This window comes from Protopterus annectens, chromosome 1.part1 (genome assembly GCF_019279795.1).
Source record: "Protopterus annectens isolate FY-2018-M chromosome 1.part1, PAN1.0, whole genome shotgun sequence".
Classification (NCBI taxonomy): domain Eukaryota; kingdom Metazoa; phylum Chordata; order Ceratodontiformes; family Protopteridae; genus Protopterus; species Protopterus annectens.
In genome coordinates this window covers 1693690009-1693716668 of record NC_056726.1, presented here as the reverse complement: position 1 = coordinate 1693716668, position 26660 = coordinate 1693690009, and the positions used below count along the sequence as shown (strand labels likewise).

At 37.9% G+C, this 26660-nt stretch overlaps 1 protein-coding gene across 1 annotated transcript in view; it reads left to right on the top strand.

Annotated features, from left to right (window-relative positions):
• The window catches only part of LOC122816591 (uromodulin-like), a 197676-nt gene that overhangs the window by 108115 nt on the left and 62901 nt on the right, over window positions 1–26660 (top strand). Inside the window, exon 2 of the mRNA XM_044089490.1 lies at window positions 18934–19094. Coding sequence (XP_043945425.1) covers window positions 18934–19094 — 161 coding nt within the window. The remainder of the gene's footprint in view (window positions 1–18933; window positions 19095–26660) is intronic.

Sequence of the window (26660 nt, the reverse complement as noted above, 5' to 3'; positions counted from 1 at the left end):
CACACCCCCTGCAATCTAAATATACTAACTCTGAGATCGCTGTACAGTGAAAAGAAAAGTAATGTAGATCGCTATACAGTGCAGAACAGGAACATTACCATTCTCTTCACTGTAGTGCAATCTCAGAGTTAATATATTTAATTTGATTTGCATGGGGTTGGAGGGTGCAGGGGGGCTTGCCCCCCTGCAAAAACATGTTTTGATGTTGTCATGTTTTTTTTTTTTTTTGTTTGTTTTATAATTTTGAGATTTCACAATCTCGACATTATAGGTTTGGGATATTGATAGTCGCGATTGTGGGATTTAGAAATTTAGCAGTGCACCCGTAGGCAATATATATGGGTCTGTATTAGCTAACTGAATGCTTACGTAATCGAATCTCATGTCACCGAACTATATACAAAGAAAGCGTACATAATTGAAATGCTAAAATGCCGTAAATCATATAGTTGAAATATTTTGTTTGGTCAACACTGAAGCACCCAGTGCCTGAAAGAAAACTATGCACTTAACAAATAAATACCTTCCTAACTACTCAACACATTGTGTGACAAACTAAGAAATCCCCAAACATACTACACAATGAGAAATGTAACACGAATCATCATAAGAAATCCTACAATACACCTTGTAAATTTTAATACAATCATTCTGCACAGTAATGCCTAATACTTAAATCATACCCAACTGAAAAATAACGGTTTTGCACTACACTTTCTACAATATAGCCACAGATTGTAGAAAGTCATGTTGCATGTAGGTTGCCTTATGTTTTATGACACTTTCTAACCTGTCACAGAGCTCCATAGTTTTTCCTCTTTTTAGGCGAAGGTGGTATTGCAGACAACAATCTAACCCTTGTCTCATTCACCTTGTTTTGCTCCCTGAACAATACAGATAACACACAAGGGGTATCACATATTCTCCTACCCAGTAGACAGCGAATTCTTCTATGCCACCCCTTCACATGATTCTGCGTCTGGGGTAAACATAACTTGTTTAGATCCGAAACATTCCAAAACTGTACGGAGAACATTGGTGGAAACCTGTCTACATTAGTCTGCTGTTTACGATGTTTACGATGTCGTCTGAGAACAAACACATCAGAGAAATACTGTACTAACTCTTTACCCTATGTAGGGAACGATTTTGAAAGATTTTGGAAAGCAGAAATAACTTCATCTACATACAGAAATGCAAGAGATATTAGTTTCTTTACATTAAGCTGGAATGACACACATTTACCATATAATGTTGCTAAACCTAATGTTTGCACTTTATGCCATATGGTCTGGGCAAAGTGGAACAAACAACCTTTATTGTTAACATTAGTGAAGTTATATTTAACGCTTTTAATAGCTGCAAGCTCAAAATCTGATAGAATGAACTGCACACTAACATGTAGCTTGGCATCATTTAAGAGCTCAAATAAACAGTCCCACATGAAGTTATATGACCTAAAACACTTTTTAGACATCAGACAGAACACCAGTGGAAGACATTTAGTGTTGTCTCCTACCGTCACTAAAGCATGTATGCTGTATAGCTGTCTACATAAACATGCTTTAGTGAGGAACACTCCATCCATTAACCACATTCCAGATTCAGTCAAATCTCGTAGATTCTCAAGGGTAGAAAACAAGACATGCAGATTGTTATGAACATCAAGTTTTCGTTTCTGCAGAAAAGTACCTTCTTTGAGGTTGCAGCTACTAGGATTAACGCTAGCTAAGGTTGTACATAGTTTTGTATAAAATTTGATATTCATACGTCTCACCCTATTGACCTGTTGTAACATGGATCTAAGTGATGGCAAGGATAATATTGTTTCAACAGATGTGCTTGCTATTACGTCGTCAACCACTAATGAAGGGGGGTGTCCCTACACACTCTTGCACTCTGCTTTAGATTGTCATAGGCTATATATTTCTCGACTTCAGTAACATCTGGGGGATGAAGATGTCCCGTAGATTTTAACAGGACTTCTTCAGTGTATTTTCGAGTAATTACCCTACCTTTACACTTGTCTTTAACTATAAGTTTACAACACCAATAGTGTTTCTCCTTTACTGTTTTCTCTAGATTAAACAGATAGCCATTGATATTTAGCATGTCCCTGCCTTTCTGTGATTTGACCATATCATAGACATCTCCCACAACTCCAAGTGTATGCAATGTTTCATTAGCCATGTTGCAGTTTTGCGCATGTGCAAAACACTCATAAATACGTCTCTCAAACTTTTATAATTGTCTTATCGCACAAATGAATGTAATAAAGGTATGAACTGTACTTTATATCTTATACAATGTTATATATAAGTAAATATAACATACATTGTATATTAAGTCACTTTTATTGCTTTCATTAGTACAAATACATTAATTTCAGGTATGCACTATTACGTAGACACGCAAATGTAAACAGAGCATGTATGGCCAACTAAAACATTTCGATTACAACATTTTTGTTGTCATAACTGTTCAACTTAATGACGGTTTGTTTAATATAGTTCGGTGATGTGGGATTCGATTATTTAAGCGTTCGGTTAGCTAATATAGACCCATATATATGGACAGTTTAGAGCAGCCAGTAAACCGATATGGTTTTAGGAAGAAACTGGAGTTTCCAAAACAAAAATACACAGCCACAGGGACATCATGTGTGGTACAAAGAGCGTGAACTAAGACCAGAACTGGATCCTGGAATCGTGAGGCCAGAATTGTACCACTGAAATACTGTGTTGCCAATTATCTCAATAAGCTATATATCTCACAATATAATGTATGCCAGGATATTTAAGTTATGGCAAATTCAAGCAGAATTCGAAGTATAGACCTAAATCTGAAAAGCAATACGTGCTATTATCCATCTTTCATGTATAATGTCCATACATACTGCCCTCCCGTCATTCCTTTTAAAATAAAATTAAATGCTCATGTCTAAGTTTGTTCTCCTTGTCATATTTATGTCTTGCAAACTAAAGTTTACTTTCATGTAATTTCACTGCCTTCCTACTTCATGCACACTTGTAACAACATGCTAATTTAAGAGGCTGTATTTTCATGTGACTCATTCTGAACAGATAAGAATATTCTCAAAAGATAAAACAAATGAAACATTTACAGGATGAAGCTCAGTAATACAGCATATACTTTACATATCTGAGCAACTGAGTTTAATCCCAAACTTTTCCATAGTTTTCTTAGCCAATCCTGTTAAGCAGCTTACAATTCAGAATTAACTCAAGGACTTTTTTTTCCATTTTCCACTGCATTTATACTAGTTTTGCTATTACTACCCAGTTTCAACTGCTTTGCCTGTATTTTTTTTTCCATAGGTTCATAGGTTCTAAGGACCTTACAAGGTTAATAGCCCTAAGGCCTTTACATGCCTAGCCACATAAAAAATCCCCTGTTCCAAAACTGACCATAGTTTGATGGCTGTTGTTAGTAGGCAGATTATATGATTAGCACATGCTGCCCCTATACATGAGGGACATAGGTGCCAACCCCAGGGTGAATTTATGGATGACCATCCACTTGTCTAGATTACTCTTTAAAAGAGTCTTTGAAGAGCTCTGTTTTATGTGAAGTGGGAGCTTGTTCCAGAGGAGCAGCAATCTCTGGGAGATATATCTGTCTCCCTAACATATGCTGTTGATGTCACAGGCTAGGTTGAGATTCCTGGAGTGAGTGACTCTTCTCCATTTGATTTACGGATGTGCAGCATTTCCATTAGGACACTGCTCTGTAGGCTAGGCACAGGCCTCCTTTTAGCAGCATGTATGATACAAAGTACAGTGACAAGGCTTTCAGTCTTTCCATGCAGGTCATGTTTTGTAGGCCGTGAATTCTGTTGGTTAGAAACCTCTGTGGTCTCTCCAGTTGCGGCAAATGTCTGCTAAGGTACACACAAAAGGGAGCATTGTAGTCAGTTAGTGGACTGATAAGGGTCAAGTACAGTGGAATTGTAACCTCCTTAGTCTTGGAAGACACCATGGACACATGCTGATCAAAGTTCAGATAGCTATGAACCTGCATTCCCAAGTCTCAGATCACTGGGTTTGAGTTTAGAGGGGTGCTATCTACATCATAATTTTTTAGGGGCTACATCTTTATCAAAGGAAATAATGAGGCATTTTTTGCATTAAGTTTTAGTCCATGAGTTTGGCACCAATCATTTATCTGCTTCAGCCCTGTCTGTAATATGTTGACATCCCTGGAGGACTCTGTGATTGCACACAGTTTACAGTCATCTGAAAAGCCGGTAAGACACAGGACATCTACTTCACTTGGACTTCAGAGAAATAGATCCCAAACAGTAGATGGCCCAGCACAGATCCTTGTGGTACTTCACTGTTAACTGGTCTACTGGTGGAGGTGGACTCCCTAACTTTGACACTGTGTGTTCTGTCATTGAGCCAGTTGGCTACCCATCTAGTGATGTATGGATTTATCCCCAGTTGGGAGAGTTTCTATAAAATCCTCAAATGGGACACTGTGTCAAATGTCTTAGCTAAACCAGGATAGGTGGTATGTACTGTTTTACTCTCATTTATGGGTTTGGTGACATTCTCAAAAAAGTCTACCAGATTCAATAAGCAAGACTTTATGCATCACATGGAATTTATTTATTTACAAATGTATTTAGGCTCATAGGTGAATACCATGCTAACTACTATAAACAGCCATTTTAATCCTAGCTAGTAGCTCTAGATCAGAATCAGACTCTGTACTTTGTGTCTATGAGGTGAAAAGCTTAACCATTAAGCCAAACCCTTTTCCCTTTACGTATTCAGTAGTATTTAAGCAGCCTCGATTGTGGCATATTTTTATTCTGATGAAGTCCTTGCCTCTCAGGAACAAAAGGGATTAATAAATGACAGAGATCAGCAACATTTTAACATATTTTTTTTAAAAAGTACAACAGCAAATGTATTGGTATTGGACTCCCCTTTCATACAGTCCAGCCTGCTACCAGACCCATACTTGCCCCATTCCCAACACAATGGCACTAGTGAGCTGCCATCAGTGGGATTTTGCACAACACAAGTTTCACTCATTACCACATGTTAATGACACGAGCACTGCTGTCACTCCCAGACATGATGGAAATGTACGACATGTCAGGTAAATGCAGATATGATGTACCTCAACAAATAGCTATGCAGCAAAGTGAAATATACCTTCCTAAGCTGTCTTTGCCTCCAGCATTGTGTAGCAATGTTGTGCTACACAGTGATTCTTCCCTCACCATTAGTGCAAGAGCACAAAGTGTACAGTCATGTAATATGTACTCCTGTGTGCAGTTTTGTGCAATGCAATGCCTCCTGTGCACTGTGGTGGATCTGTGGTGGATTACAGTAATGCATGTCTATGCACAGTGAGCTGGATACTTACCCACATCAGAGCATTATATGTATATGAACAGTGAAGTCCACTCATGTTATCTAAGCCAATTAACAATAAAGTAGGGGAAACATAGCCAAGCTACAGAATTAACAATTGTCAGACTTCGCATTTCCTAAGGCTACAGTATAACAAATTACTTGTATAACACAACATACCTTCTATGTAGTCCATATTTACTGGCCTCTTGCATTGTTTCATTTTCACATCTAACAAATATTCTCTTAGCCTCTTTCTTCTCATCTGATTCATTTTCCTTATTTGCATTATGACAAAGCCTGTGATTCAAGCTCCATTGTTCCCTTACATTGTCCTCACATACTATATATATATAAGAACCTGCTTTAGTCATTCTGTCTCCTTTGTAAAACAGGCACATTTGAATTCTTTGCCCGCTGCACTTCTATCAAATGATTATTCTGCTTTTCCCAAATTAAAACATACATACATACAACTAACAGACAGAAGGAACTCCTTGTTTTGACATTCCTTATTCCTCCTTATTACAGACGTACATACATTCCAACTGACAGACAGAAGAAACTCCTCGTTGTGTTGTCATTCCTTATTCCTCCTTATTACTGACGTACATACATTACAACTGACAGACAGAAGGAACTCCTCGTTGTGTTGTCATTCCTTATTCCTCCTTATTACAGACATACATACATTACAACTGACAGACAGAAGGAACTCCTCGTTTTGTTGTTATTCCTTATTCCTCCTTATTACAGACGTACATACATTACAACTGACAGACAGAAGGAACTCCTCATTTTGTTGTCATTCCTTATTCCTCCTTATTACAGACATACATACATTACAACTGACAGACAGAAGGAACTCCTCATTTTGTTGTCATTCCTTATTCCTCCTTATTACAGACGTACATACATTCCAACTGACAGACAGAAGGAACTCCTCATTTTGTTGTCATTCCTTATCCCTCCTTATTACAGACGTACATACATACAACTGACAGACAGAAGGAACTCCTCATTTTGTTGTCATTCCTTATTACTCCTTATTACAGACATACATACATTACAACTGACAGACAGAAGGAGCTCCTTGTTTTGTTGTCATTCCTTATTCCTCCTTATTATAGACGTACATACATTACAACTGACAGACAGTAGGAACTCCTCGTTGTGTTGTCATTCCTTATTCCTCCTTATTACTGACGTACATACATTACAACTGACAGACAGAAGGAACTCCTCGTTGTGTTGTCATTCCTTATTCCTCCTTATTACAGACGTACATACATTACAACTGACAGACAGAAAGAACTCCTCATTTTGTTGTCATTCCTTATTCCTCCTTATTACAGACATACATACATTACAACTGACAGACAGAAGGAACTCCTCATTCTGTTGTCATTCCTTATTCCTCCTTATTACAGACGTACATACATTACAACTGACAGACAGAAGGAACTCCTCATTTTGTTGTCATTCCTTATCCCTCCTTATTACAGACGTACATACATACAACTGACAGACAGAAGGAACTCCTCATTTTGTTGTCATTCCTTATTACTCCTTATTACAGACATACATACATTACAACTGACAGACAGAAGGAACTCCTTGTTTTGTTGTCATTCCTTATTCCTCCTTATTATAGACGTACATACATTACAACTGACAGACAGAAGGAACACCTCGTTGTGTTGTCATTCCTTATTCCTCCTTATTACTGACGTACATACATTACAACTGACAGACAGAAGGAACTCCTCATTGTGTTGTCATTCCTTATTCCTCCTTATTACAGACATACATACATTACAACTGACAGACAGAAGGAACTCCTCATTTTGTTGTCATTCCTTATTCCTCCTTATTACAGACGTACATACATTCCAACTGACAGACAGAAGGAACTCCTGGTTTTGTTGTCATTCCTTATCCCTCCTTATTACAGACGTACATACATACAACTGACAGACAGAAGGAACACCTCGTTTTGTTGTCATTCCTTATTACTCCTTATTACAGACATACATACATTACAACTGACAGACAGAATGAACTCCTTGTTTTGTTGTCATTCCTTATTCCTCCTTATTATAGACGTACATACATTACAACTGACAGACAGAAGGAACTCCTCGTTGTGTTGTCATTCCTTATTCCTCCTTATTACTGACGTACATACATTACAACTGACAGACAGAAGGAACTCCTCGTTGTGTTGTTATTCCTTATTCCTCCTTATTACAGGCATACATACATTACAACTGACAGACAGAAGGAACTCCTCATTTTGTTGTCATTCCTTATTCCTCCTTATTACAGACGTACATACATTACAACTGACAGACAGAAGGAACTCTCCATTTTGTTGTCATTCCTTGTTCCTCCTTATTAGAGACATACATACATTACAACTGACAGACAGAAGGGAACTCCTCATTTTGTTGTCATTCCTTATTCCTCCTTATTACAGACGTACATACATTACAATTGACAGACAAAAGGAACTCCTCGTTTTGTTGTCATTCCTTATTCCTCCTTATTACAGACATACATACATTACAACTGGCAGACAGAAGGACCTCCTCATTATGTTGTTATTCCTTATTCCTCCTTATTACAGACAGACATACATACAACTGACAGACATAAGGAACTACTCGTTTTGTCATTCCTTATTCCTCCTTATTACAGACATACATACATTACAACTGACAGACAGAAGGAACTCCTTGTTTTGTTGTCATTCCTTATTCCTCCTTATTACAGACGTACATACATTACAACTGACAGACAGAAGGAACTCCTCATTATGTTGTTATTCCTTATTCCTCCTTATAACAGACGTACATACATTACAACTGACAGACAGAAGGAACTCCTCGTTGTGTTGTCATTCCTTATTCCTCCTTATTACAGACAGACATACATACAACTGACAGACATAAGGAACTCCTCGTTTTGTCATTCCTTATTCCTCCTTATTACAGACATACATACATTACAACTGACAGACAGAAGGAACTCCTCGCTGTGTTGTCATTCCTTATTCCTCCTTATTACAGACATACATACATACAACTGACAGACAGAAGGAACTCCTCATTGTGTTGTCATTCCTTATTCCTCCTTATTACAGATGTACATACATACAACTGACAGACAGAAGGTACTCCTCGTTATGTTGTCATTCCTTATTCCTCCTTATTGCAGACATACATACATTACAACTGACAGACAGCAGGACCTCCTTGTTTTGTTGTTATTCCTTATTCCTCCTTATTACAGACGTACATACATTACAACTGACAGACAGAAGGAACTCCTCGTTTGTTGTCATTCCTTATTCCTCCTTATTACAGATGTACATACATTACAACTGACAGACAGAAGGAACTCCTTGTTATGTTGTCATTCCTTATTCCTCCTTATTACAGACATACATACATTACAACTGACAGACAGAAGGAACTCCCTGTTTTGTTGTTATTCCTTATTCCTCCTAATTACAGACGTACATACATTACAATTGACAGACAGAAGGAACTACTCGTTTTGTTGTCATTCCTTATTCCTCCTTATTACAGACGTACATACATTACAACTGACAGACAGAAGGAACTCCTCATTTTGTTGTCATTCCTTATTCCTCCTTATTACAGACATACATACATTACAACTGACAGACAGAAGGAACTCCTCATTTTGTTGTCATTCCTTATTCCTCCTTATTACAGACGTACATACATTCCAACTGACAGACAGAAGGAACTCCTCATTTTGTTGTCATTCCTTATCCCTCCTTATTACAGACGTACATACATACAACTGACAGACAGAAGGAACTCCTCATTTTGTTGTCATTCCTTATTACTCCTTATTACAGACATACATACATTACAACTGACAGACAGAAGGAACTCCTTGTTTTGTTGTCATTCCTTATTCCTCCTTATTATAGACGTACATACATTACAACTGACAGACAGAAGGAACTCCTCGTTGTGTTGTCATTCCTTATTCCTCCTTATTACTGACGTACATACATTACAACTGACAGACAGAAGGAACTCCTCGTTGTGTTGTCATTCCTTATTCCTCCTTATTACAGACATACATACATTACAACTGACAGACAGAAGGAACTCCTCATTTTGTTGTCATTCCTTATTCCTCCTTATTACAGACGTACATACATTCCAACTGACAGACAGAATGAACTCCACGTTTTGTTGTCATTCCTTATCCCTCCTTATTACAGACGTACATACATACAACTGACAGACAGAAGCAACTCCTCGTTTTGTTGTCATTCCTTATTACTCCTTATTACAGACATACATACATTACAACTGACAGACAGAATGAACTCCTTGTTTTGTTGTCATTCCTTATTCCTCCTTATTATAGACGTACATACATTACAACTGACTGACAGAAGGAACTCCTCGTTGTGTTGTCATTCCTTATTCCTCCTTATTACTGACGTACATACATTACAACTGACAGACAGAAGGAACTCCTCGTTGTGTTGTTATTCCTTATTCCTCCTTATTACAGACATACATACATTACAACTGACAGACAGAAGGAACCCTCATTTTGTTGTCATTCCTTATTCCTCCTTATTACAGGCGTACATACATTCCAACTGACAGACAAAAGGAACTCTCCATTTTGTTGTCATTCCTTGTTCCTCCTTATTAGAGACATACATACATTACAACTGACAGACAGAAGGGAACTCCTCATTTTGTTGTCATTCCTTATTCCTCCTTATTACAGACGCATACATTACAACTGACAGACAAAGGAACTCCTCGTCTTGTTGTCATTCCTTATTCCTCCTTATTACAGACATACATACATTACAACTGGCAGACAGAAGGACCTCCTCATTATGTTGTTATTCCTTATTCCTCCTTATTACAGACAGACATACATACAACTGACAGACATAAGGAACTCCTCGTTTGTCATTCCTTATTCCTCCTTATTACAGACATACATACATTACAACTGACAGACAGAAGGAACTCCTTGTTTTGTTGTCATTCCTTATTCTTCCTTATTACAGACGCATACATTACAACTGACAGACAGAAGGAACTCCTCATTATGTTGTTATTCCTTATTCCTCCTTATAACAGACATACATTACAACTGACAGACAGAAGGAACTCCTCGTTGTGTTGTCATTCCTTATTCCTCCTTATTACAGACAGACATACATACAACTGACAGACATAAGGAACTCCTCGTTTTGTCATTCCTTATTCCTCCTTATTACAGACATACATACATTACAACTGGCAGACAGAAGGAACTCCTCGCTGTGTTGTCATTCCTTATTCCTCCTTATTACAGACATACATACATACAACTGACATACAGAAGGAACTCCTCATTGTGTTGTCATTCCTTATTCCTCCTTATTACAGACGTACATACATACAACTGACAAACAGAAGGAACTCCTCGTTATGTTGTCATTCCTTTTTCCTCCTTATTGCAGACATACATACATTACAACTGACAGACAGCAGGACCTCCTCGTTTTGTTGTTATTCCTTATTCCTCCTTATTACAGACATACATTACAACTGACAGACAGAAGGAACTCCTCGTTTTGTTGTCATTCCTTATTCCTCCTTATTACAGACGTACATACATTACAACTGACAGACAGAAGGAACTCCTCGTTATGTTGTCATTCCTTATTCCTCCTTATTACAGACATACATACATTACAACTGACAGACAGAAGGAACTCCTGTTGTCATTCCTTATTCCTCCTTATTACAGACAGACATACATACAACTGACAGACATAAGGAACTCCTCATTGTGTTGTCATTCCTTATTCCTCCTTATTACAGACATACATTTGTTGTCATTCCTTATTCCTCCTTATTACTGACATACATACATTACAACTGACAGACAGAAGGAACTCCTCTTTTTGTTGTCATTCCTTATTCCTCCTTATTACAGACATACATACATTACAACTGACAGACAGAAGGAACTCCTCATTTTGTTGTCATTCCTTATTACTCCTTATTACAGACATACATACATTACAACTGACAGACAGAAGGAACTCCTCATTGTGTTGTCATTCCTTATTCCTCCTTATTACTGACATACATACATTACAACTGACAGACAGAAGGAACTCCTCTTTTTGTTGTCATTCCTTATTCCTCCTTATTACAGACATACATACATTACAACTGACAGACAGAAGGAACTCCTTGTTTTGTTGTCCTTCCTTATTCCTCCTTATTACAGACATACATACATTACAACTGACAGACAGAAGGAACTCCTCATTGTGTTGTCATTCCTTATTCCTCCTTATTACAGACATACATACATACAACTGACAGACAGAAGGAACTCCTCGTTTTGTAGTCATTCCTTATTCCTCCTTATTACAGACGTACATACATACAACTGACAGACAGAAGGAACTCCTCATTTTGTTGTCATTCCTTATTACTCCTTATTACAGACATACATACATTACAACTGACAGACAGAAGGAGCTCCTTGTTTTGTTGTCATTCCTTATTCCTCCTTATTATAGACGTACATACATTACAACTGACAGACAGTAGGAACTCCTCGTTGTGTTGTCATTCCTTATTCCTCCTTATTACTGACGTACATACATTACAACTGACAGACAGAAGGAACTCCTCGTTGTGTTGTCATTCCTTATTCCTCCTTATTACAGACGTACATACATTACAACTGACAGACAGAAAGAACTCCTCATTTTGTTGTCATTCCTTATTCCTCCTTATTACAGACATACATACATTACAACTGACAGACAGAAGGAACTCCTCATTCTGTTGTCATTCCTTATTCCTCCTTATTACAGACGTACATACATTACAACTGACAGACAGAAGGAACTCCTCATTTTGTTGTCATTCCTTATCCCTCCTTATTACAGACGTACATACATACAACTGACAGACAGAAGGAACTCCTCATTTTGTTGTCATTCCTTATTACTCCTTATTACAGACATACATACATTACAACTGACAGACAGAAGGAACTCCTTGTTTTGTTGTCATTCCTTATTCCTCCTTATTATAGACGTACATACATTACAACTGACAGACAGAAGGAACACCTCGTTGTGTTGTCATTCCTTATTCCTCCTTATTACTGACGTACATACATTACAACTGACAGACAGAAGGAACTCCTCATTGTGTTGTCATTCCTTATTCCTCCTTATTACAGACATACATACATTACAACTGACAGACAGAAGGAACTCCTCATTTTGTTGTCATTCCTTATTCCTCCTTATTACAGACGTACATACATTCCAACTGACAGACAGAAGGAACTCCTGGTTTTGTTGTCATTCCTTATCCCTCCTTATTACAGACGTACATACATACAACTGACAGACAGAAGGAACACCTCGTTTTGTTGTCATTCCTTATTACTCCTTATTACAGACATACATACATTACAACTGACAGACAGAATGAACTCCTTGTTTTGTTGTCATTCCTTATTCCTCCTTATTATAGACGTACATACATTACAACTGACAGACAGAAGGAACTCCTCGTTGTGTTGTCATTCCTTATTCCTCCTTATTACTGACGTACATACATTACAACTGACAGACAGAAGGAACTCCTCGTTGTGTTGTTATTCCTTATTCCTCCTTATTACAGGCATACATACATTACAACTGACAGACAGAAGGAACTCCTCATTTTGTTGTCATTCCTTATTCCTCCTTATTACAGACGTACATACATTACAACTGACAGACAGAAGGAACTCTCCATTTTGTTGTCATTCCTTGTTCCTCCTTATTAGAGACATACATACATTACAACTGACAGACAGAAGGGAAATCCTCATTTTGTTGTCATTCCTTATTCCTCCTTATTACAGACGTACATACATTACAATTGACAGACAAAAGGAACTCCTCGTTTTGTTGTCATTCCTTATTCCTCCTTATTACAGACATACATACATTACAACTGGCAGACAGAAGGACCTCCTCATTATGTTGTTATTCCTTATTCCTCCTTATTACAGACAGACATACATACAACTGACAGACATAAGGAACTACTCGTTTTGTCATTCCTTATTCCTCCTTATTACAGACATACATACATTACAACTGACAGACAGAAGGAACTCCTTGTTTTGTTGTCATTCCTTATTCCTCCTTATTACAGTCGTACATACATTACAACTGACAGACAGAAGGAACTCCTCATTATGTTGTTATTCCTTATTCCTCCTTATAACAGACGTACATACATTACAACTGACAGACAGAAGGAACTCCTCGTTGTGTTGTCATTCCTTATTCCTCCTTATTACAGACAGACATACATACAACTGACAGACATAAGGAACTCCTCGTTTGTCATTCCTTATTCCTCCTTATTACAGACATACATACATTACAACTGACAGACAGAAGGAACTCCTCGCTGTGTTGTCATTCCTTATTCCTCCTTATTACAGACATACATACATACAACTGACAGACAGAAGGAACTCCTCATTGTGTTGTCATTCCTTATTCCTCCTTATTACAGATGTACATACATACAACTGACAGACAGAAGGTACTCCTCGTTATGTTGTCATTCCTTATTCCTCCTTATTGCAGACATACATACATTACAGCTGACAGACAGCAGGACCTCCTTGTTTTGTTGTTATTCCTTATTCCTCCTTATTACAGACGTACATACATTACAACTGACAGACAGAAGGAACTCCTCGTTTTGTTGTCATTCCTTATTCCTCCTTATTACAGATGTACATACATTACAACTGACAGACAGAAGGAACTCCTTGTTATGTTGTCATTCCTTATTCCTCCTTATTACAGACATACATACATTACAACTGACAGACAGAAGGAACTCCCTGTTTTGTTGTTATTCCTTATTCCTCCTAATTACAGACGTACATACATTACAATTGACAGACAGAAGGAACTACTCGTTTTGTTGTCATTCCTTATTCCTCCTTATTACAGACGTACATACATTACAACTGACAGACAGAAGGAACTCCTCATTTTGTTGTCATTCCTTATTCCTCCTTATTACAGACATACATACATTACAACTGACAGACAGAAGGAACTCCTCATTTTGTTGTCATTCCTTATTCCTCCTTATTACAGGCGTACATACATTCCAACTGACAGACAGAAGGAACTCCTCATTTTGTTGTCATTCCTTATCCTCCTTATTACAGGCGTACATACATACAACTGACAGACAGAAGGAACTCCTCATTTTGTTGTCATTCCTTATTACTCCTTATTACAGACATACATACATTACAACTGACAGACAGAAGGAACTCCTTGTTTTGTTGTCATTCCTTATTCCTCCTTATTATAGACGTACATACATTACAACTGACAGACAGAAGGAACTCCTCGTTGTGTTGTCATTCCTTATTCCTCCTTATTACTGACGTACATACATTACAACTGACAGACAGAAGGAACTCCTCGTTGTGTTGTCATTCCTTATTCCTCCTTATTACAGACATACATACATTACAACTGACAGACAGAAGGAACTCCTCATTTTGTTGTCATTCCTTATTCCTCCTTATTACAGACGTACATACATTCCAACTGACAGACAGAATGAACTCCACGTTTTGTTGTCATTCCTTATCCCTCCTTATTACAGACGTACATACATACAACTGACAGACAGAAGCAACTCCTCGTTTTGTTGTCATTCCTTATTACTCCTTATTACAGACATACATACATTACAACTGACAGACAGAATGAACTCCTTGTTTTGTTGTCATTCCTTATTCCTCCTTATTATAGACGTACATACATTACAACTGACTGACAGAAGGAACTCCTCGTTGTGTTGTCATTCCTTATTCCTCCTTATTACTGACGTACATACATTACAACTGACAGACAGAAGGAACTCCTCGTTGTGTTGTTATTCCTTATTCCTCCTTATTACAGACATACATACATTACAACTGACAGACAGAAGGAACCCTCATTTTGTTGTCATTCCTTATTCCTCCTTATTACAGACGTACATACATTCCAACTGACAGACAAAAGGAACTCTCCATTTTGTTGTCATTCCTTGTTCCTCCTTATTAGAGACATACATACATTACAACTGACAGACAGAAGGGAACTCCTCATTTTGTTGTCATTCCTTATTCCTCCTTATTACAGACGTACATACATTACAACTGACAGACAAAAGGAACTCCTCGTCTTGTTGTCATTCCTTATTCCTCCTTATTACAGACATACATACATTACAACTGGCAGACAGAAGGACCTCCTCATTATGTTGTTATTCCTTATTCCTCCTTATTACAGACAGACATACATACAACTGACAGACATAAGGAACTCCTCGTTTTGTCATTCCTTATTCCTCCTTATTACAGACATACATACATTACAACTGACAGACAGAAGGAACTCCTTGTTTTGTTGTCATTCCTTATTCTTCCTTATTACAGACGTACATACATTACAACTGACAGACAGAAGGAACTCCTCATTATGTTGTTATTCCTTATTCCTCCTTATAACAGACGTACATACATTACAACTGACAGACAGAAGGAACTCCTCGTTGTGTTGTCATTCCTTATTCCTCCTTATTACAGACAGACATACATACAACTGACAGACATAAGGAACTCCTCGTTTTGTCATTCCTTATTCCTCCTTATTACAGACATACATACATTACAACTGGCAGACAGAAGGAACTCCTCGCTGTGTTGTCATTCCTTATTCCTCCTTATTACAGACATACATACATACAACTGACATACAGAAGGAACTCCTCATTGTGTTGTCATTCCTTATTCCTCCTTATTACAGACGTACATACATACAACTGACAAACAGAAGGAACTCCTCGTTATGTTGTCATTCCTTTTTCCTCCTTATTGCAGACATACATACATTACAACTGACAGACAGCAGGACCTCCTCGTTTTGTTGTTATTCCTTATTCCTCCTTATTACAGACGTACATACATTACAACTGACAGACAGAAGGAACTCCTCGTTTTGTTGTCATTCCTTATTCCTCCTTATTACAGACGTACATACATTACAACTGACAGACAGAAGGAACTCCTCGTTATGTTGTCATTCCTTATTCCTCCTTATTACAGACATACATACATTACAACTGACAGACAGAAGGAACTCCTCGTTGACAGACAGGAGGAACTCCTCGTTTTGTTGTCATTCCTTATTCCTCCTTATTACAGACAGACATACATACAACTGACAGACATAAGGAACTCCTCATTGTGTTGTCATTCCTTATTCCTCCTTATTACAGACATACATACATTGCAACTGACATACAGAAGGAGCTCCTTGTTTTGTTGTTATTCCTTGTTCCTCCTTATTACTGACGTATATACATTACAACTGACAGACAGAAGGAACTCCTCGTTTTGTTGTCATTCCTTATTCCTCCTTATTACAGACATACATAAATTACAACTGACAGACAGAAGGAACTCCTCGTTGACAGACAGGAGGAACTCCTTGTTTTGTTGTTATTCCTTATTCCTCCTAATTACAGACGTACATACATTACAATTGACAGACAGAAGGAACTACTCGTTTTGTTGTCATTCCTTATTCCTCCTTATTACAGACGTACATACATTACAACTGACAGACAGAAGGAAACTCCTCGTTTTGTTGTCATTCCTTATTCCTCCTTATTACAGACATACATACATACAACTGACAGACAGAAGGAACTCCTCGTTTTGTAGTCATTCCTTATTCCTCCTTATTACAGACAGACATACATACAACTGACAGACATAATGAACTCCTCATTGTGTTGTCATTCCTTATTCCTCCTTATTACAGACATACATACATTACAACTGACAGACAGAAGGAGCTCCTTGTTTTGTTGTTATTCCTTGTTCCTCCTTATTACTGACGTATATACATTACAACTGACAGACAGAAGGAACTCCTCGTTTTGTTGTCATTCCTTATTCCTCCTTATTACAGACATACATAAATTACAACTGACAGACAGAAGGAACTCCTCGTTTTGTAGTCATTCCTTATTCCTCCTTATTACAGACAGACATACATACAACTGACAGACATAAGGAACTCCTCATTGTGTTGTCATTCCTTATTCCTCCTTATTACAGACATACATACATTACAACTGACAGACAGAAGGATCTCCTTGTTTTGTTGTTATTCCTTGTTCCTCCTTATTACTGACGTACATACATGACAACTGACAGACAGAAGGAACTCCTCGTTTTGTTGTCATTCCTTATTCCTCCTTATTACAGACATACATAAATTACAACTGACAGACAGAAGGAACTCCTCATTGTGTTGTCATTCCTTATTCCTCCTTATTACTGACATACATACATTACAACTGACAGACAGAAGGAACTCCTCTTTTTGTTGTCATTCCTTATTCCTCCTTATTACAGACATACATACATTACAACTGACAGACAGAAGGAACTCCTTGTTTTGTTGTCCTTCCTTATTCCTCCTTATTACAGACATACATACATTACAACTGACAGACAGAAGGAACTCCTCATTTTGTTGTCATTCCTTATTCCTTATTATATCTTCTTTGTCAATGCAGTCCACTGCAGCACTGACATTCTAGCTGAAATTTGTCATAGTTTTGTACCGTCACTTCCTGTTACTACAATTTCATAGCTGATCTTGAAACTTTTCCAGTGGGTTAATTTCATCTTTCTGTGTTTGTATTAACATGCGGTTTTATTTACTTGTCCTCTGTTATGAAATTGGTATTTGTGCTGCAGTGTACCAGAACTCACTGCTTATTTGCCCATATTTTGTACGTTTGTGGAGAAAGTGGCTCCAGTGGCAAACAAACTGTACTTGTCAATGGTGAGAAAATACAGCATTGATTACGTGGTATTCATTTTTCTCCAGGAGTGTACAATTGTATGATTACTATGCATAAGTAGGAGACCTAAGGGGATACCTGGCTTATCCTCTTGTAAAAACAATTTTAAATTAATATTCAAAAGTTCATATATTCCTGATGAGTGATCTGTTCTCTCTGGTCTTGTGAAAGAAATGTACACAAAGTGGCAAGCTTTAGAGTCATTCATGTTCCAATTCCGATTGTCTTATCTCATTAAGAAAAAGATTCCATTAGCGACTTAATTTAATTCATGCAGATCTATGTCAGATTACTGATTTATTTGACGCAGATGTATGCCTGATCATTTTTGCTAAGAGTGAAAATTTTATTTTGCATGTGTATGACTCCTCTTGTCTCTCCCCTAATAAATATTTTCTTTCTACAATGCCTCTGTGAAGTCAACAAAAAGGTATGGGATATGGTGATCTAAGAGCAGTTTATGTAACGTTTGCCATGGATTACATAACTATATTGTTAATCTACCAATGCCACCTAAATCATATTTGTTTCTTTCTTATTTTTTACAGGTGAATGGCACTCATGTTACTTACAGCCTTGATGTTTTGTTTAAATATAACACAACCGGTCTCCTCGTCATCTTTTATAACAGTATAAACGTAACCTTTGTTTGTTCATACCCTTTGCACATGGATGCAAGTCTAGATATAAGTGTGAGTCCTTTGTTAAGGTATGTATGGCTTCCCTCATTCATAAAGTAAAAATATTTTCTGTTTGAATATCTGCATACCAGAACTGTTAATTTGTTACCAATATTTAGAAAAAAAAATCAGTAAGTATAAATGCATGTATTCTATTCCTTACATCCTAAAACAGCATGAAAGAATTAAACTTGGAATTCATAGCAGGGATTGATATCAGAAATAGTCTGATAAAAGGACTCAAAGTAAATTAGTCTAGTCGCGTTACATGGTGAAGTAATCTTAGGCAGGTACAGTGAAGGAGCCATGCATGACTGGTTGGACTGCCTATCATCACATGACATGTAGGTAAGTATGCTCAAGCATTCCTGATATTATGTATGTATGTACATACTGGCAGCAAAGCACCTCGGCACTGCTGCATGCACAGTAGCAGCTAGAAGTTACAGAGTAGTATACAAACCCACTTCTTAATTTATATGGGGAGAAAGGCAAAGTAATTTGGGTGGTGTATATAGACCAGGATGAGAGCACAGGGTGGTGTGGGGGGTGCTGTGAAGCCATTTTGCCTAGGGCACCAGTTGACCAAAGGCCAGCTCTGGGTACAGTGTCTGAAGAGCACTACAGGGGGTTATTATAATGATCCAGGACAATGTATAATGATAACATGATCTTTGCTGGTATTTGTATAGTAAAGTGGAACAGTTATAGCATTACATAATATGGCTAAGTGACCACAAAATATGGGAGGAGGCAGCTCACATACACAGAGGACATCTGCAGAAGGCTACCTAGTAACAATGCCTGACATGAATAACTCATAGATGTATGCATCTTGCATTGGAGCCAAGATGACAGCAGCCACCACCCAGGAGATGGAGGTGTTACTGTAGACCCTCTTTCCTACCTGGCATGCACATCCTGGGCAAAGGTAACACTGGAAAGAGGGATCAAGGCCAGGTACATAAGGAGCTGGATCGCTATAATGAAAGATCTACAGTTGGTACAGCGAAGGGTAACTGATATGATAGTATATGGCACAAACATAGCACAAATGTTGCCTTTCTATAGCTGCTGCTATTACAGACATTGCAGCACCATATATCCCAACAATTCCTGACACCCAGAATAGGAGAACACTGTGACACTGCACATATGATTCATCTTGAATAGATCCACCATGTTTGATGATTTAATTTGTATAATCTTTGTGGTGCCTCATTTGCAAAAAGATCCTCATTTCCACATCACTTTGCAGTCACTTGCAAATGCTGCATCCTGCTCTATATTTACCCCAGTGCAGTCATAATAGTGTCAGTGAATTGCCTTCTCCCTAAATATCCCCATTTACATGATAATTTATTTAATGGTATGCACTGCCTATGAATACCACTCAAAATATTTAAGTGTGCTGTTCTATATTGAGTAAAAACTGCAAGAAAGACTCATCCAAGCTAAAGCCTTCACTGTGTAATACCTTTAACCTTCTGTGCTGGAGGCAAAAGGGATGCATGCAAATGACTCTTTGAGGTGTTGTAAAACGATTGCTGTTCTTGACGTCTGTGGATATATTTTGTATCTGTCTAGTACTTCATCTAACCAAACCGTTAACACTGTATTAAATAAGACATTCTAATGGCATTACTTTGCTTTCAGAAGCGAAGGATAATTGCTTAATTTAACTGGCTTGTTCCACATCTGAAAATGTAAAATATGTTTGTGAAATCAACGCAGGTTAACAAGGCACCGTTATTGCCCTCTCTCTCTCTCTCTCTCTCTCTCTCTCTCTCTGTCTCTCTCTCTCTCTCTCTCAGGTATCCAGAATTTCACAGAATGTCCACATTTTTGCCTCACATTCTTGATATGCTCATCATAAAATCTTTGGATTTCTGGTAAATCATTGAGGATTGAAATGATCAAAAAGTGACAAATATTTGAGTTTCAGGCTTCATATCTTTCAGAAAGAGCAGAAAGAGCAAGCTAAAAACCTTATAACATCAATATTTAAATTGAATTTGAGAAATCATTTTGTCTTTGTCCAGACTTCTTGTTGAGATGATATGGAGGAACCCATTTTGCTTTTGGAGGCTATTCTAGTGCCAAAGCATTAATGAGATTAGAGGACACACACAGAGGAAATCTTTGCATGATTAGGTGTCAATAGTATCTGGGCTCAAAAGTGCATTGTGTGTTAATAAAGCCAGAATGGAAAGAAAATGTTCAAAACAGCATAGAAACTTACTACATTTAATAACAAGCCATTGCAATGCATTTTAACTTGAAATGTTTGCCCAACTTCCAGCTACATAAACAAAAAGTTTAAGTGTAAGGCATGGTTTAAAGTTTAGATCAAAAACAAACACACATCAAGGCTAGAGAAGCAGTGCATTGGAGCTTCTGCATGCACAACTTACCATAAAAAGTTCCATACCTTATCCTTGCAAGCTGTAAACCCCCAGTCTATAACCTAGGAAATCCACACCACTTATTTATTTAAACCTATGAAATGGAGCCCCCACCCCCCCACCCACCGAAAGTATAACATGCTCACTGGTCAGTTTGGATATAAAGCTGTCTCATTTGAAATAAAAATAAAGCCTGAGACCCCAGCTACCTTTGGAACTTTTATGAATTATTCATTGGAAAGCTGCCTATTTTTAAGTGGCACCCTGGCAAAAATTTCAGTTCCCAAAACCCAGGAACCATTGCTGCCCCTGTGGATTTCTTTATAAAAAACTTTACACTGATGTATACATCTGCTTAGAGACAGCAGTACCTACCTGAAATATACATATGCAAACTAAAAAAGCAAGCCACCTTGGAGGAATTCTCAATATGAGTAATATGTATATCAAAAAGGAAGAAAATCATCACCAAAAATAGGAATTGCAATGACCAACAAGAAAATAACTCCCTTGACAACCTAAATAAGCAGCTCAGGGGACTAGCTAAGTCTACCAAAGCCAAATGTAAGGTCAACATAGCATCCCAGGCTAAGGACAATCACAAGTTTTTCTTCAGTAACATCTACAACCTCAAAGTCAAAACACAGTAATGTGCTGAACTAATTGTAAGTGGAGTCACCTATACTGAGCCAGAGGATGAAGCAAATCTCTGCAAACAACTCTCAAAAAGTGGCCCCAGCCATAACTCCCCCAACTGTTCCTTGGGAACAGATCCAAAATGCACTTTCCAAGCCTAAAAACAATGCATCAATGGGCCACAATAATATTTCAGGGTGCCTTCTTAATAGCATGAAACATGACCTAACGGGCCCACCTGAATCACTATTTGACACTAGCATCCAAACAGGTTTCATGCTGAACAAATAGAGGACTGCAACTGTTATCTCTCTGCACAAGGGCAGGGCATCCACTGAATCAAGGAAACTACAAATCCATAAGCCTGACTAGTCTCATATGTAAGAACAAGAAAATAATTATCATAGATATTATAAATAAGACTGGAAACCTGCAGGCATTGGATCCAACTCAGTATGTTTTCATCACTGGCAGGTCATGCCTACTCAACCTGGTGGATTTCTTTGAGAAGGCCACCGAGGCAATAGATGAAGGCAAAAAGGTGCATATTGCCTACCTCGACCAGCCAAAAATTAAGCGCAATACCCCCTCTCAAGCATTGTAAACATGCTCATTAAATTTTGCATAAACCACTTTGTGTCCCACTGGATAGCTACCTGAATCACGGAGAAGAACAACAAAATAAAAAGTGGGTTGTCTATCTCCACAAAAAGGGCAGTCACTAGGTTCAGTGCTGGTCTGCTCCTTTTTGGTATTTACTTCTGTGAAGTCAATGTTATCATCAAAGGTCTCTAGCTGAACAGGTTTGCAGACAACTGCAAGCAAGGCACAGTTACAGAATCCTCCAAGGACACAGGTACCCTCCAGAAGATGTAACACAGACCAATACCCAGTATGAGAATTATGGTCTAAAGCAAGGTGGACACCCCTGTAAATTACTACACTGATGATGTACCCCTAACAGTAGATGCAATGATCAGGAAATTGGGAATGCATGAATACAGTGACTTGGCCTTTGACCATCATTTTTCTGCTACAGTAAAGAAATGGGTCTATGTTGTACAACTGAGGGTATAGTATCCAGATCCAGAGATGACATGTTTAAATTGGGCTCAGCATCCCATGCATGGGAGAAACAGTGACATCACCACTACAGTGACTTGAGTCAAAACAAACTTGACATTCTTAACTGAAAGGAAGCAGAATTACAGGCAGATTCACCACCTCAGTACTTTAAGTATACATCCTTTCACTAACCAGATACCATGGGAGTGCATAACAGCATGCAGTCTTTCATTATGCCCTTTTTATAACTTCAGCCACTGAATAGATTGAAAGGAATGAGGTGCACAGTGTACCTGCTGTTGTGAAAGATGTGCCTGTTTGCACAGTAACAGTTGTAACCATTAAAAATAACAATTTTTAAACAGCAGCACCACATTTGTCAATACTGGAATACCTTAGTGGAATTAAAGTGTATCGGCTTGTAATTATCTGGGACTCTTTGGTGTTTGTGGCTACAGCTGGTTCATTCTGTTTGTTTGTAGACTGCTTTTACTTGGTTCTTGGTGATTTGTGACACTATGGCCGGTTGTGAACTGCCCTCTACCTTAGGGGAACAAACCGATGGTATAATGGACAAGGTTGTAGTGAGTATCGGCTTGCTGACACAAATGGTGAAGGAGCTTAAGAAGCAGGTTCAGGGACCAAAGGTAACCAACCTTGAACCTAATGAATTATTTTGTACTCCTATCTGTCTCAATGATGCAGTAAGAACTGATGGTGCCGGTAATGAGGCCTGTTCCATAAATTACTCTGATACCAGATTGAATTTCAATGGTTGGCTCAACAGTTCATTCCATTTTTCAAACATCACTAAGAGAACGACGAAGGGTTGAGTTTAAAACAATCTATGGCTAAATTTCAAACTGTTCTGTCTAAATGTCATAAGAATTCATACCTTAAGGAGTGCATTAAATGTAAAATTGTGCCAAAAGGACTGAGGTGCTGGAAGTTTCCCCAACGGTCTTGTAGAGGGTTCTCCTTTTCACTTGGAATTGTTAAGATTATTTGACATAATGGGTTTGGAACTTTTGGAACTAATTATTAAAAATAATCAGAAGGAAATAAATACATTGGTTGGTGAGGCTAATAAACTAAATGATAACATCAAGGGGTCTTGTTGTTTGGACAAGGAGTTGATCGCTACCAATGTATTTTTGTGGAAATCGATAAATACAAATACAAATAAGGAAAAACAATAAGCTTAAACATGACAATAACGCTTATGCCCAAGGGTTTGCTTATCCCAAGCTTCCGTTGTTGCGTGGTAGCTATGAATACAAAGATGGTGATAGGCCTTCTTCTTTATGTGGGGAAAGAGAGCATGATGAAGTAGACTCTTTTTCAAAAAATGGAATGGTGAGGTGCTCAGAGAGACTACAGAACAAGAATTTACAGGGGGAAGGGGTGCAGTGACATTGGCGGCCTCAACAACAGAACTATGGCAACCAATAGAGGCTGAACCAGAGGACTTATCAGCAGAAGACCAGTGAATGTGAAAGGTTTAGACACTATGGTTGATGAACAGACAGGCATTCCCCTGATTTGTTCTAATGCACAAGATGACTTTTACCTATATGATTTTTCAAACAATGACTATGGTGAGAACTATGCTGATTTACTTTCCAAAGGTTTATCATTTGTACCAACAAACTAAGCAAAACTTGAGTATTTATTAGCTGATTTAAAGTTATTCCTTAGGAAATTAAAATTTAGAATTGTATTTGAGCACAATAGTTCTAATGAAGAGGTTGGTATCTTAAAGAGAAGTATTGTGTTTAACCCAGTGCTCCCATTACCGTTGATACTGTTTGAAAAATTAGTTGAACATGATTTCAGAGCACTGTTGGCAAGTAAAAAGTATGAAATTGTTCCTAATTTAAATAAAGTAGAGTCTGAACTGTTGCACAAGTTGATTAGGGATAAAAATGTCTGAACGATGAAACCTGATAAAGGGGGTGGGGTGGTAATAATGCATAACGTTGACTATCTTAATCGTATGTTTATTTATTTGTTTGAAAATTATTTTTATGAGGAAACATTGTTGAACTTCATTCATTTAGCTTATAAAAAAAATGACTATTTGCTTAAAGATTTATTTGATCAGGGCCAAATTGATGGTATGTTATATGATTTTTTGCAAGTGAAGCGCCCATTGGTGCCAACCATCTTTGGTATTCCAAAGATGCACAAAGATATAAGGAGTCCACCTATGAGGCCTATAGTCAATGCAAGCTACTCTAAGACCCACCCCCTTTCTAAATTTATTGATTATAAACTTAATGACCTTGTCATGAATGTAAATTATTTGTGCAAAGACTCTTGGGATTTTTTACTTAAGATCAGGGATGTGCCATTTTCTGATAATATTTTTTAACCATTGATGTAATGGAGTTGTATAATGTCATACCCCATAAAGTGGGACTAATTTGGTTTAATGATTTTCTTATTCATACTAAACAGTTTGGGGATTATGATATTTATGTGTTAAACTCTCTGATAGAGGTTGTTTTGCAGAATAATTTTGTATTTATAGATGGGCAATACTTCCACCAAGTTAAAGGGGTGGGAATGGGGGCATCTTGTGCCCGCGTATTTGCAAATATAGTTTTACTACAATGGGAAAAGCTATTTCTATTTGACAAGTTTCCCATTACTCCATGGAAAATGTATTCCAGATACCTGGATGATATTTTCATCATTTGGGAGGATGACATCAATAATATTGTGCCCTTGCCCTTTATTGAGTATTTAAACTCTACTATGAGACAGGAGGTTGGATGACTGCATCAGCCATATAGAAACCATGCACTAGTGACTCATTGGGTCATATCCTTGCTGAGTAATGCATCCACCTTCTGAAGCAAGACCCAGTGGTGATGACTGAGTGGGTAATGACTGAGCGGGAGATTATGAGCCACCCACTCAGTCGTCACCACTGAGTAACGCATCCACCTTCTGAAGCAAGACCCAGTGGTGATGATTGATCAGGTGTCTCATAATCTTCCACTAAGTCTAAGCTGGCAGACACTGCATTTCTTAACATTCACTCCTATCCCCAACCCAGAGTTCTCCTGTCTTTTGTGTCTATGCCTACCCTTGCTTTTCAATCATTTTCACACTATTGTCTTCCCCCTGTCTGATGTCTCCAACACCATTGTGTTCCCCCTCCTTCATTCTGTTACTCCACACTCTGTTAGTTCTGTCTGTCATTCCATGTAACCTACCCCCCCCTCTTTATCACCCTCTTACTTCCCTGACTTCCTAAATCAGCTTGCCCTACTCAATAAAAAAGGACACCTGTCCCACAACAAAATATTCCCATTAATACCTCTTAACATCCTAGATATTTTGGTAATGTACACATTATTGGCTATAGTTATTCATCCTGACATGAGTAGTAGGCTGAAAAAACATTGATATTACTTTCAGTAAATAAACACAAATATTTTTAGGTCACCAGAAATACTGAGATAAATGTTGAGACATATG